The following is a 15,242-nucleotide window of genomic DNA, read 5'->3' as shown; positions in this document are numbered from 1 at the left end:
CAACCAAAGAACCTGCTATACGTTGATATAAGATGCAGACAAAAATCCAGGGGAAGAACTTGAATAATACTCGACTGCACCTCAGAAGACCTTATTACATGTTTGAACATAATCTGTTTCTCTGTAATGTAACGTACAGCAGGAGATATCTAGGCAGTCTGTAAATACAATGAGGCTGCAAGGGGTTGCCCATGTAACATTTCTGTGACAAGCAATTCTCTACACAACAAAAGTTTAATAATTTTAAGCAATGTTATTTTTTTTTATTTCTGTTACAGTCATTTGATAACCAAGTAAGGCCACTGGACACAAGTATCCCTTTTCAGGGAAGGTACAAGGCATAGAAGAACTATCTGGTTAACTGACTTGTTCAGTCATACTATAAAGAAAAGGAGGTGGAAGGAATCAAACCTTGCATCCCTAACAGGCAGCAATGCACTGACAGCTCAGAGCTTTAATTCTCTGCACTAACTTACAGTCAGACATTATCTTTTAAATTACATTAGTTTTCTGGGGTAGAGCACTGATGAACAATTATGAATTTCAAGCTCAGCCCAGGTTACCGCAATACAAGACATAATTTGGGTACATGAAACAGGCACAGTTATTTAAAAATAGCAGCAGTTATTGCAAATGTCGACAGATGCATGTATAAGTTAAGTACGAAAATGCAGTACAGAGGCAGCAGTGAAGGAGCAGAGGAAAGTAGTACAGTAACAGTATAGCAATAAAAGAAGAAAGAGGAAAAGGGAAGGCAGGTATACATTAGAGTAAGGTGAATGGATACCAAGTACACATATACGAGTAACAGCCAAGTAACGCTCAGACATCACTTTATACTTCTAGTACTCACAAAGTGCTGCACTACTACTACGACTGAAAATACTACCTAGCTCATCTTCCTGGCCCCTCACGGGGGAACACAACTGTCTGCTTCACTGAAAATGTTACCTAGCTCAGCTTCCTGGCCCCTCAAAAGGGAACACAACTATCTCCATTGGTTACCCTGTGGCACTATGCTGTTAAGCAACCTCTTACATCAACAGCTGTCTAGACTCTTATCCATAGGTTCCACAAGAACCAAAGTGGCGTCTTCTTGATCCACAAAAACTCAAAGCAGTCCATGAAAACACAGTTTAGTTTTTTTGTCATGATCAGTTTCAATAGTTAGTCACAATGCAAAACCAAAGCCAATTTAATTCAATGAAATGTTCACCTTCAGTTCAATTATCAGAGCCTGCCACTTCTCTTTAAGGGTTGGCCTATCCTCAAACGAGCCCTCTTCTAGTGAACTGCCTATGATTCGTTCAATTGGCTGGAGATTAGTGTGTTGCACGTGCATGTGTGTGAGATGCAGAAGAAATACCTGGCAATCTATTTCCATCCTCTGTTTGCCTACCAAGCTTTGGGATGGTGGCAAATGTCCATGTTGTAGCTATAGTAGCTACAGACATTATGACTCTTAGGCGACAGACTTCTTAAAAAAAATTCACAGAAGCAAAGTGACATACTTCTAAAAAACACAGAATCCAATTCTGACACCATAAGACCTTTTCAGGTCAAGGTACCATAATCTAATGTCTTTTTGGCACCTGTCTTGACCTCAAAAAATCTGATCTAAGCTTTGGGATAAAGAAGTGTCCCTACTCCCATTCTAGTGTACCTTACATTGTAAACAAATTCTGAAATTAAAAGAAAACAAAACTATTTGCTAATCATTGATACACATGTTGTACCATCACTGCCAAGTAGTGTAAAAAGTTTACTGCTCAAAGAACTAAGCTAATTTTGAATTATTTTATCTATAAAATGTTAGTACTTTACTCCTTCCCCTTTTTCATGAGCCACCTTACCCAGCGTACCTCAAACTATAACCTTAGATAAAATTCCTTATAACTAGATGACAACTGCAACTCTGTGTTGGCCCTACAAGCTTGTGAATACCTTTATGCTTGCATAAAACAAAGGGATGCCTTCCCTAAATTCATATCAAAGCTAAAAATAATTTTATTTATAGACACTACCTGCAAAGAATTTAACAATACCATAACCTAATTCCTAAAAATCATAACCTCCATTTCCCATGATACCGCACAAAACTAGTTAAATGAACTAGCTCCCTTCTGAAATTCATTCCTCAGTGAGTTCACATAATCTCCTTATCTGCATTCTATGCCCTTACTCAAACCACTATAGCATTCCACCGCTATCAAAACTATTCTTTATACTTCTCACATTACATAGCTAGGGTCACATAACATATCTATCATCAAAATTATAGAACAGAACACCCCATTCTTCTTCATTTTTTTCTGGGACCACGTATCTGTTTATTTATTTTACATTTGGTTACTGGGAAATTCAGACTGGACACAAGTCCTTTTACAGCGGACATATAACATAGATTAACAAGTACAATTACATAGCAACAGAATAGCACTATGCAATTTTACATCACAGAAACAAGTATAATTACACAAGATTATACATCTACTAGAAGTAAGATCCACATACAACATAGATTAACAAGTACAGTTTCATAAGCACAAAACAACATTATACATTTTAGCTCAAAGCAAAACTACAACAGTAATAGTCAAGACTGTACATCAATCAAAAATCAATGAAACACTTTAATGTGGACTATCCAAATAACATTCCGTATGATATGATAATATAACAATATAAAGTATACACAAGTCTCTATACTTAGAAGTAGCTGATGAGAGGAGAAGAGATGTGGAAAGAGACTTGCAAGACAGGCACAAGTCAACTGTTTGAGAATGAAGAACGAGAATTTATCCTAGGTGAGCAGGAGTTGGAAATAGACTAACCTATGTCATGAAACCTCCTCTCCTCTCACTCTATGTGCCATATTTACATTTATGTAAAAACCTCACCTAGTCTTTCCATCACTTAAACTGCATACAATTATAAACATTTTTTACCGTTTGATTTTGTCTAAATGCATATTTTAATCATGTAAACTATGTATTCTTGTGTGCGTACAACCTTCTGTACTGACGATATGGTACGGTACTGTGCTTTTTTCCCCAGACTGGGACAAAAAATGGTCCAAATGGATCAACGCTGTACCTTATAAAGAAAGGGGAAAAAAGAAAAGCCAACGCTCCGTCTAGTACTAAAAGTAATTTAAGTACTGAAGCCCTGCTCCGTCATCTTTGACCATTCCACCTTGCACTGCACAGATTAATTTGGGTGCAAATTACATTTTCTGGGGAAAAGAAACTACAGACTACCTAACTAATGTAAGGGATATGATTGCATGCACTAATGTGCACAAGACCCACATTCTGTATAGACTGTAAAAGGCACATTTCACCTTTAAGAATTCAGATCACAAAGTTGGCAGGGTTGGTATGTACAGCAGCAGCACGTTGCAAATGTACACAAAAGACACCGGCTTCTAAAGGACTACTTCGGCCATCTCCAAATAACAGCAAACAACAACACTCATGACCGTTTTCTATACATGTTTATACTACTTTCTTTAACGTCACATGGCGATTGCACATTACATCCTGCCTTACCTCGTCGCCCCATTTCAACACATCCTTTTGCCTGTCCTTTACTTTGTTGTAGATGTTGAGAAACTGCTGGATGCCGTGTTTCCTTACATGGTCAGCATATTGTTTAGTTTCTTCCCAAGACAGAGGCGAGCCCTGGGATAGCAAACCCATAGCAAAAGACAAATGGGGAGTCTGACAGGTATGGGCTTGTGATGTTTGGCCGATGTCCTGAGACACTAAACTCGAGCCTTTTCAGCCTTGGACCACCCCCAAATTCACAGAAGATGTACTACCGGGATATTCTACCGTCGCTATCCTTAACTGCCGGTCAGAAACTGAAAGTCGCCTACTGACCAAGATGCGCTCTGCACTTTAAAATACTGACAGGTTGCACCAGAAAATAAGCATCGAATAGGTCAACGTGCTAGATGCGCTCAGCAGCACTGATACTATATCCCTCCACGTTAACCTCCAGCTTCTCATACAAATCAGTACAAGACGCTCAAAACAATGAATGGATTTTCATCTACTGGACCCCTATCTTCCATACAGCTTCAGCTGTTACAAGCAGCTTAACTATTTGCAAAACAGAATAGTAGCAACTCAACTAATGGTTTTGTAACACCAATTACTGTAGCTGGCCCACTGCTGAATCACGTGACTCGAGGGGGCGTGGAATGACGTAGGACGTGACTCAGCACTTTTGTTGGAGGTAGGGGAGTGGTTGAGCTGCGGCAGTGTGGGCAAATCTTCACTTTTTTAAGCCTATGAGCTGTTTTTGGGGATTGTTTTGATTAGTAGGTACTATATTACAACAAATTAACATTAGTACTATATTACAACAAATTAACAACAGAGTTACTTGAACCTGTATGTGTTTCAGCAGTCCTCAAAAGTTCTGATGTGTATATTTATTTATTAGATAACTGCTGTATAGCGCTGATCCGCGTAGCCCTGCTTCAGGCTTAAAATCAGTGTATATATGTTAGAAGAATATGAAACCAATACAGTAGCAATTCTGATCTTAAATACATTAAAGAAATAAACAGTAAGCAATAACAGAAAAGAGAACAAGATGATGACATGAGAGGAAAGGTAAGTGAGGGGAAAGACACACAGACTCACTACTGGCGCAAATGCAAAGCGGGAAAAGAAGTTAATGGAGAGGAGAAAAATTATTGCCAGGCAGAGGGAATGGAGCCAACAAGAGAAAAAGGAAGATGACTAGGAGAAAAATAATAAGGGCAAACAAAAGCAAAAAGAACGAGACAAAGAGGAAGTGCACACTTTAAACTACCAGTGTGATCTGTAAAGCCATAAAGAGAATAATGCCAGTATAAGAGCAATACTAACACAAATTCTTAAATCCTTTTATTCCAGCAACTTATTAAGTTTATAAGGGCAATATTTAAGATTTGTTCCTATTTTGGGGTCTTTGTCATAACATGATTTCAGGCTTTGTCCAGATTTTACTGTTCTAAGAGGTTGAGAGGTATGCCTTGCACATTTCTGAATGAGACAAAAAAAAATGGAAGCACCACTTGCATCAATGAGGGAAAAGTGGAGATAGGGTTACCTAACTTTTAGGACACCCAAAGTAGGTAATTTCTTATTGAAATATGCTAACATCTTTAATGCAAAGGATGTATTTTCTTTTTCAGCTCCTTACCAAAATAAGGACTCAGTTTAGAATTCTAATTGCGTCTGTTGTTTTTATATCATACTAAGGTGTTTCAGATTTATTTATCATTTGTTGACTGGGAAAGTCCGACTAGGACAGAGCCTATTTTCAGCCGAGGCCCGGGGAGAAACGCTCCAGATGCATGTCTTTGGATTGTGGGAGGAAACTGGAGTACCCGGAAGAAACCCACGCAAATGCAGGGAGAACATGCAAAGTCCGCACAGAAGGCATCCCTGTCGAGAATCGAACTGGAGAACCTCTTGCTGTAAGGCAATATAAACATACACACATATATATATATATATATATATATATATATATATATATATACATATATATATATAGTACCATAGTTTTCTGCAAGAATTTAGAAAACATTTAGAAAAACACTTTCCTCTTAAAAATCAAGACATTTGTGGTTTTGATGTGTTTTTTTCTCAGGGCATACCTTTTCAAATCAGGACTGTCCTGCAAAAAGAGACAGGTTTACAAACAGATGAGGGAGATAGCCATGGGAGCGGCTATGGCCCCTAGCCTGGCCAGTGTAGCCTTAGGCAAGTGGGAGGGGGAATTTGTACTGCAAAGTGAATACCAGAGTTTTATGACTAGCTACCTTTGCTTTATTGACAATGTATTCATAGTCTGGCAAGGTGAGAAATCTAAACTCACTGAGTTTATCCATTACATCAATAACTCCACCTCCTTCCTGAAATTTACCACTTCCATCAGCACGGAGTCAGTGCAGTTCCCTGATATGACTGTCAGTATTGATAAAGACAGAGAAAAATTAATTAGTAACATAAAAGAAACCAACAAGAGTGAGCTACGTACTTCACAGAGATAGTATGGATCTAGTAAAAAAATTAAGCATAATGTAATAAAATCACACAGCTACAGATTAGCATGCATTGCCACATACTTGGCCTCTTCTTTCAAAAATATGAATGAGCTTGAAAATGATTTCTGAACCAGAGGATATGAATCAAACATGTTACCTATGATCCTGGATCCCATTAGAGATTCTAAAACTAACAATGACCATATGTGGAATATGCCTTTTGATAGAATTATACAACGAGGACACCCTCACCCAAAAGAAGAGAAAAGTAAGGACAGTTGTTTTCTAACTTACACCTGGGATTTCAATACAATTAAAGCCATTATTAAGGAGAACTGGGCCATCCTCACTGACAATCAGCAGCTTGTAAGGGTTTTAGGAGATCACCCTACTTTTCTATATAAAATGAGCAAGAACATACAGTGGATATAAAAGTGTACACACTCCTGTTAAAATGCCAAGTTTTTGTGATATAAAAAATGAGACCACACTAAATCATTTCAAAAATTTTCCCACCTTAGTGTGACCTATAACCTCTACAATTCAATTGAAAACAAACATCTGTTAGGGGAAAAAATATAAAAAAAAAAAAACATAAAATAAGCTGGTTGAATACATGTGCACACCCTTAAACTAATACTTTGCTTAAGCACCTTCTGATTTAATTACAGCATTCAGTTTTCTTGGGTAGGAGTCTGTCAGCATAGCACATCTTGACTTGGCAATATTTGCCCACTCTTCCTTGCAAAAGCACTCAAAATCTTTCAGATTGTGAGGGCATCTCTTATGCACAGCTTTCTTCAGGTCACCGCACAGATTTTCTATTGGAGGATTTAGGTCTGGGCTCTGGCTGGGCCATTCCAAAAACTTTAATTTTCTTCTGGTGAAGCCATTATTTTGTTGATTTGGATGTATGCTTGAGGTCATTGTGTTGAAAGGTGAAATTCCTTTTAATCTTCAGCTTTCTAGTAGATGCCTGAAGGTTTTGGGCCAAAAGTGACTGGTATTTGGAATTGTTTATAATTCCGTACACCTTGACTAAAGCCCCAGTTTCAGCTGAAGAAAAGCAACCACAAAGCACGATAGTGACACCACCATGCTTCACCATGGGGATGGTGTTCTTTTGGTGATGTGAAGTATTGTTTTTGCACCAAATGTACCTTTTGGAATTGTGGCCAGAAAGTTCAACCTTGGTCTCATCAGACCATAACACATTTTCACACATACTTTTCGGAGACTTGATGTATTGTTTTGCAAATTTTAGCCAGGCCTGGATGTTTTTCTGTGTAAGAAAAGGCTTCTGTCTTGCAACCCTACCGCATAGCCCAGACATATTGAGAATACGGGAGATTGTTGTCACATGTAGTACACAACCAGTACTTGGCAGATATTCCTGCAGCTCCTTCAGTGCTGCTGTAAGTCTCTTGGCAGCCTTCCTGACCAGTTTTCGTCTTGTCTTTTCAGTTTTGGAGGGACGTCCAATTCTTTGCAACATAACTTTTGTCCCATATTTTCTCTATTTTTGATGACTGTCTTCATTGTATTCCATGGTATATCCAATGCTGTGGAATTGTTTTTGCACCCTTCTCCTGACTGATACCTTTCTACAATGAGAGCCCTTTGATGCTTTGTAAGCTCTCTGCGAACCATGGCTTGTGCTGTAACAGGCAACTGAGTAAATGTAAGGTAAATCCTGCTAGGACAGCTGAACTTTTTTTGGGGTTAATCAGGGTTTCTTTAATTGATGGCAAGTGTGTATCCACAAAGACTGAATGCTGTAATTAAATCAAAAGGTGTTTCAACATAGTATTAGTTTAAGGGTGTGCACACTTATGCAACCAGCTTATTGTATGTTTTTTATTTTTTATATTTTTTCCACTACCCGATTTGTTTGTTTTTCAACTGAATTGTACAGGTTGTAGGTCACATTAAATGTGGGAAACATTTTGAAATTACTTATTGTGGTCTCATGTTTTTATATCACAAAAACCTGGCATTTTAACAGGGCTGTGTACACTTTTATATCCACTGTGTGTACCTATGTGGAAAAGAAAAATAAGGTACACCAGGATGACATGAGCACTAAAATCTGTGGGCCACCTAACTGCACTTTCTGTGAATACTTGATGGAGTGCAACTCATTTGAGTGCCCCTATCGTAAAAAGATGGTGAAATTTTCAGCAGGTGGGAACTGTAATACTGAAAAAGTTGTAGATAGGGCCAATGTGTAATGACTGCCCTGCATTTTATGTGGGTAAGACTATGAATAAACTGAAAAGAAGGATTTCAGGTAATCTTTCTGACATCAGACATAAATGCCAGAGGAACACCTTTATCCAAACACTTATTAGAACACCCCAGACGTTCTGGTTTTAAATTTATCATTCCGGAGTGTGTGGAGATGGATGACCTTGAAGGGGATGTCACTGGTGTGTTGGAGAAAAAAGAATTATGCTGGCAGTTGAAATTAAATGCATTCAGAAAAACAAGACTTTGTAATAAACAAGTGATACTTGCCTTAGAGGACCTAGTATTAGAATTCTCCCTATCTAATCCTGCTCTCTTGAATAACCAGCTCAGCCAAGGGGATACATTTATGTTCTACTCCCCATGCCATAAGTCCTGGTCCAGGATTGATTTTTTTCTGATATCAGAATCTCTTCTAAATGAAAAAAACAATATACTCAACCAGTCCGAGATTTTTATCAGACCACTCTAAAATAACACTGAAACATATTCTCTTAAAAAACAACCCAAATCAAAAAACCTTACAGACATGGTCCCAAAACCCTAATCTTCTTGACAAAGAAGAAATAATAAAAGAAATTAACAATGTACTAGACAAGCTCAGAGCTAATCTCTTAACCTTAAATATGCCACTAGACATTTTATGGGCGTTCACCAAAACTAAAGTTAGGGGCCTCCTAATTCAAAAAGCCTCCTACTTTAAAAAACTAACAAGAGAGAAAGAATTTAAAATTAAGCAGAAAATCAAAGACATTGAAAAATCACTCCAAGAAAACTTTAGTCCTGATTTAGGAGCCCAACTAATTAATAAACAGAAAGAACTATACTCAATGCATGTACAAAATATCTCATTCCGAGAAATGAAACTCCTTGCTAACTATTCTGAATGGACCCAACAACCTTCCAAACTATTAGCTAGACTCATAAACATTTATCAAGACCCCCTAGGATTTTACATATTAAATATAATAACGAACTACATATGAATAACCAAAATATTCTGACCATTTTCGAAAAAATATACAATAATCTATATGGTCCACAAGATGCAATACACCCAGAGTCCTATAATAATTTTTTCTCCAGTATCTCATTTCAACAAATTGAAAAACACCAAACTTAATTCCTGGAAGCTCCTTTAAGAACAGAAGAAATTATGGAAGCAATTAAAAGTCTAAAAAACAACAAAGCCCCAGGTCCGGATGGCTTCACATCTAATTTTTATAAAAAAATTTGCTTCTAAAATATCTCCTATTCTTCTTAAAATCTTCGAATATATTAGTAAATTTGGATTTAGGGACCTATACCTAAACAATTCTAAAACCATCTTTATTCACAAACCAGATACGGACAAATCTAACCCATCTAACTACAGACCAATTTTGCTTATTAACACAGACATTAAAATCATGACTATGGTTCTAGCAAATAAAGTTAAAAATGTCCTCCACACAATCATTTTTCCACAGCAATCAGGCTTCATAAAGGGTAGACAAACCAGGGACAACACACTCACTTTAGATGCAGCCATTCAACTTTCTGCAAACCATAAACTTCCCTATTACCTTATGGCACTCAATGCCATAAAAGCCTTTGATAGAGTCAATCATGAATTCTTGTTGCTGACTCTAAAGCAATTTAACTTTCCAACTAATTTTATAAATACAATCAAAATCTTATATAATTCCTCTTTTACTGCTCTGTTTATTAATAAACTATGTTCTGCTAAAATAAAATTAAATAATGGAACAAGACAGGGCTGTCCCCTCTCACCCTACCTCTTTGACATATATATCAAACCCCTATTTATATACTTAACACAACAGACATTTCATCACATTCCCAATTTTTTAGGGACGAATATGGTACTTTCAGCCTTTGCTGATGACCTCATCATATAGTTCCAGTTACCTAATACTGACTTTAAAAAAATTCAAAACACTATCGAAACCTTCTCGAAAACTTCCAATTATGAAATTAACCCTTCAAAATCTCTTATTTTTTTCCAATTAACCCAAGCAATCATAAAGAGCCTCTCTTTCCTATAACCCAAATTAAGTTGAAATATATTTTTAAGTACCTAGGGATAATTTTTGACCATAACCATAATACCTCCTTACAAAATAATCTTGCCAAATCATGGGCAAACATCGAAAACAATATAGACAGGTGGAAAAATATGAAATTCCCCTTTTTATCTAAAGTAGCAATTATAAAAATGAACATCCTACCCAGGTTATTATACCAATTTAATGTAACAAACAGCAACATTCCTTTAAACTTCTTCAAAAAGATAAACACAACTTTAACTAAATTCATTTGGTTTCCTAAGACCCCATGAATCTCCCTACCAAAATTAATGCTTCCAAAGAATAAAGAGGGACTTGGAATACCAGATTTTAGATTATACTACAACATAATTTGCGCCAACAGACTCATGTTAATTGCAGACCATAATCCAATTAGCTCTACTCATTTCCCCCAATGGGTGGGCCTGTAGCATGCACATATAAAGCTGTGCAACATAAATCCCAAATCAATACCTTTCATAAATAAACCTGTGTTAAAAGACATGAAACTACATAAACTAATCAAATATGAAATAAATCTATTCCAGAAGTTCTTCTCTTCACTAGGTCTAACAAACACACTTATTCTTTTGCAACCCATTCATTTAAATCCAAATCTAAAACTGGGTATTAAAATGATAAATCTTGACCAATTTCCCCAAATTAAAAACTTAAATGTTTGGGATTTATATGCCATTAAGGGTAACTCTCTAAAGGACATAAAAATACAATTTGAACTTAATAACAAATATGTAATAATTCTGAGACAAATCAAAGAGTTAGTATCTACTTTGGGTAATTTCCCTAATGAGGTTCAGGAAGAAATAAACATTGCCCTATCCCTCCTGAAGTGTCTAAAAATTAAAAAGAAAATGTTATCAATTACATACAGCTTTATCTCAACCATTAAATATCAATCTTCTATTACATTTGGACAGTATCGGAGAAACAACAACTCAGAACTGACAGAGGTTCACTTCTCCCAAGCAATATTTTATTTTATTTATTTATTTTTCATTTGTTTACCGGGCTTGTCTAACTGGATATATTTCCATTTTCAGTAGAGGCCCGGGGAGAAAAGCTCCAGCTAAGTAAAAAAAGAAAAATACACATTTTTTTTGTCAAAAATTAAACAAGCAGGCAAAAGAAGAAGAACTAGACAGTATAAATACAAATGTATAGAAAATATACAAGTCAGAGGAATATACATTCAGAAAAGACATGGTCTAAATACAAAAAGTACCAGAAGGATAATAATGTATACAATTTGTCAGATTGATTGACAGGCAAAAATATTCTATAGTTAATAGTTGGATAAATAAATAAATTTATAACAATAATAATAATAAATGAAACAACCAGGTTTGCACCTTTCAAGAAATTACTATATACACAATTAATAGTAAATAATAATGCATATTATACCCTGGAGTGTCTTAACAGCTTCTTTCCAAATACTTCCCCTCTCTGCCCCTTCTGCCCCACAGTGACAGCTGACCTCCTACATATCATGTGGTACTGTAAATATGCACAGAGCTTATGGAACTCACTTAGGATTAAACTGGGAAAAAAAGGGTTACGGGAAATCCACCCTTTCATGGGAATTTGCTATATTGCATGTGGGTCAAAAGGGCCTTCCCACTAATGAAGTGAGAGTCCAGATTGCTCTCTTTATGATAATTAAGCTTTATATAACACAGAACTGGTTGGACCGTTCCAAAACAAACTGGGAAAGTTTTACACAGATGGCATCCAAGTATATTCTATCCCATAAACTAACTATGGAAAATATTAGCAAACGCATGAAATACCTTAACTTCTGGAGTACAACCTTAGACTGTATCCTGAAGTAATATAAAATGGCTTTATCCCTACTCTCCTATACTAGTACTATGGCTAGTCCTTCCCTCCAAAGGATTTAACTCATTCAATTCCTTTATAGTTACTTCAAAGTGTTAATATAGTAATAATAATAGTGTAAGAATGTTGCACTATATGTAAATAGTTGTATATGTGATGTTATCATATTATATTCTTTATTAACTACTGTTTTTTCAATTCTGCGCCAGTAACGATATTGAGTCAAGAATGTCATGTATCTTTTAATAGTATAGTCTCTCCTGTCATATTAAGAAAGTAAGCCTTAAATGTTTTAGTTGGTTATGTGAATGTAAATGTTTTAGTTGGTTATGTGAATGTTTATTGGCCTTATTTGTCTCTGTATGCTGACCAGTTTCAGTAAAATGTTTTTTTGTAAATGTTGTACCAAAATAATGAAACAAAACTAAAATAAAGCTTTGAAAAAAAAAAAGAAAAACAAGACTTAACTACTACTGGTCTATTAAGAGTGTGTTGAATTTACGAAAGCTGCCACACAATCTGTAAAGGTTTTCTAGAGAATTTTTTTTTTTTAGGAATATGTTTATGTACTAAGAATATACTAAATAACAATAAAAATGATATGTAGAATATTTGTGTGTGTGTGTGTGTGTGTGTGTGTGTGTGTGTGTGTGTGTGTGTGTGTATATGTATATATATATATATATATATATATATATATATATATATATATATATATATATATATATATATATATGTATATGTATATATATATATATATATATATATATATATATATATTTATATATATATATATATATATATATATATATATATATATATAAATATATATATATATATATGTGTATATATATATATAATTTATTTATTTATTTTATTTTTATTTTACATTTGTTGACTGGGAAAGTCCAAATGGACACAGGTCCATTTTCAGCGGAGGCCCGGGGAGAAAAGCTCCACTTAAAAAACAATCTAACAAATAACAATTTTATGAATTACAACACTTTCTCCTAAATGCATACAATATTATACAAGAACATATTTTACATTTCTTCACAGATATATGTATAGATACAATTATTGTATTCCAGAAGCATACCACTTGTATGTAGGTAAATGTTGAACTGTCTTCAGAGATGAATAAGTAAATACGAACAGAATATATATTTAGTTACTTTAACCTTAATTCTACTTGGAGTAGATTTATTGCATCACACCACATATTTAAATGTAAATTCAAAACACACATATTTTCATGTCACTATTGCCATGTAGTATTGGTATAGTTCCCCCATTTACCATACTGGTAGCTCATGCATACTCGTGCACACACCTGCACACTTTTATACATACTGGTTTATTTCATCCACTGTTTTCTGTATTTTTTTTTGTGTGGTGTTTCTCCTAGTTGTCATTGTATAAACATGTTTTTGGGGCTGTAAACATGAAAACTGTCATGACAGTTTTTTCCAAAGCACTGACATTTTTTTCTGAGCTGTTAACAATTTACTTTTTTTTTATGCACACTAATACACGACTGGTTATTTACTACATATTATTAGACAAATGTATTTTTATATTTATAGTGTTTTAGTTTGATTATGTTTATGGTTAGATAGCTATGTGTTTTTTCTTGATTTTACTTCTTGCCGCAAACCTGATGAAAGCCTTATTGCATTAGTTAGCCAAAAGTGATTTTAGTTAAAAGTCTTTTTATGTATATCTTTTTATGTATATGTTATGCTTTTCATAATACCTTATCTTGAATAGTGGGTTGCAAATAGATAGGTACTGTTAGTTTAATCTAATTAGTAGTGTGTGAGGCTGGGTACTTGCTGTTCTAAAATTAACTTTTATAGCCCTGTTTTGTATTGTTTGTCATGAACTGGCTGTAAGTATGTAAAAGCTGACGTGCTTAATATTGTTGAAATATTTCTGATTTTTTGTTACTGAGGATTGCTTGTCTGTAACGAATAAAGGCTTGTTGCTTTGGAACACTACCTGGGTTTCATGATTTTTGGAAATTATCGTGACTGAGCTCATCAACAAAGTTTTAAGACCACTAGTTTATCTGCTTTTTATCTGTTTTTTTTTAATGTTTAGTCATTCTTACATGTATCAGTATTGTACTCACTTTCCACAAAAAGACGAGGCAAACTAAAAACTCAGTCAAGATCAAAGACTCAGCAGCACTGCACACTTTGCAGGTCTTTTCATGAAGCCCAGACTCCTGTCTGGTACCATATGCTTCTGTCTGTGGTGTCTTTAGTTCTCTTCCCTGATGACCACCACATTGCTAGCCTGCAGCAGATGAGCATGCATCCTCTGACTCAGTGCTCTAAGTAACTGCTAGCATGCATCCTCTGACTCAGTGCTCTAAGTAGCTGCTAGCATGCATCCTCTGACTCAGTGCTCTAAGTAGCTGCTAGCATGCATCCTCTGACTCAGTGCTCTAAGTAGCTGCTAGCATGCATCCTCTGACTCAGTGCTCTAAGTAGCTGCTAGCATGCATCCTCTGACTCAGTGCTCTAAGTAGCTGCTATTAAAGCTGTCAAAGGTACCTGCACTAGGATTTGTCTTCTAGTCAGTGGAGGCTGGTGGCTTCAAACTAAGGTGGAGCTGCAAGCAGAAAATGAATGGATGGGCTAACTGCAATGAGGATTGAGTGAACTCTGAACACAGTTAAACTTTTATAGCTGGTCATACACTAAAGCATATGTTTAGAAGATGTACTACAACAGTAGCCTTTACTTTACATTTTGAGGTGTAACTATTGTTCCTCTGATCTGTAGTAGGAGACAGTTAGGTATATGACCCATCTCTTGCCTTAGCCAACACAGTCTTCCTGAAACAGTGGCATCACTAGATGGCCTGTCTAACCCCAAACCAGAGTCATTAACAAACTACATTTACTTGTGGTACAGATTGGTAGTTTGTCTCTTTGCTAATATGAACAATAAAGGCACATCGCTTAAAGGGTAACACTAGAAGCACTGTGGTCAGGGAAGGGAGAAAGA

General features: G+C 35.7%; 1 protein-coding gene across 1 annotated transcript in view; it reads right to left on the bottom strand.

Annotated features, from left to right (window-relative positions):
- Positions 1-4,202, bottom strand: part of GCLC (glutamate-cysteine ligase catalytic subunit) — a gene marked incomplete in the record, with an annotated part of 1,017,552 nt that extends 1,013,350 nt beyond the window's left edge. The window contains 1 exon segment of the mRNA XM_044063752.1: positions 3,552-4,202. Within this exon segment, the coding sequence (XP_043919687.1) occupies positions 3,552-3,701 (150 nt within the window).
- Between the last annotated feature and the right edge of the window lie 11,040 nt (positions 4,203-15,242).

This window comes from Protopterus annectens, chromosome 2.part2, assembly GCF_019279795.1.
Source record: "Protopterus annectens isolate FY-2018-M chromosome 2.part2, PAN1.0, whole genome shotgun sequence".
NCBI classification, from domain to species: domain Eukaryota; kingdom Metazoa; phylum Chordata; order Ceratodontiformes; family Protopteridae; genus Protopterus; species Protopterus annectens.
This window is presented reverse-complemented; position numbering and strand designations above follow the sequence as displayed.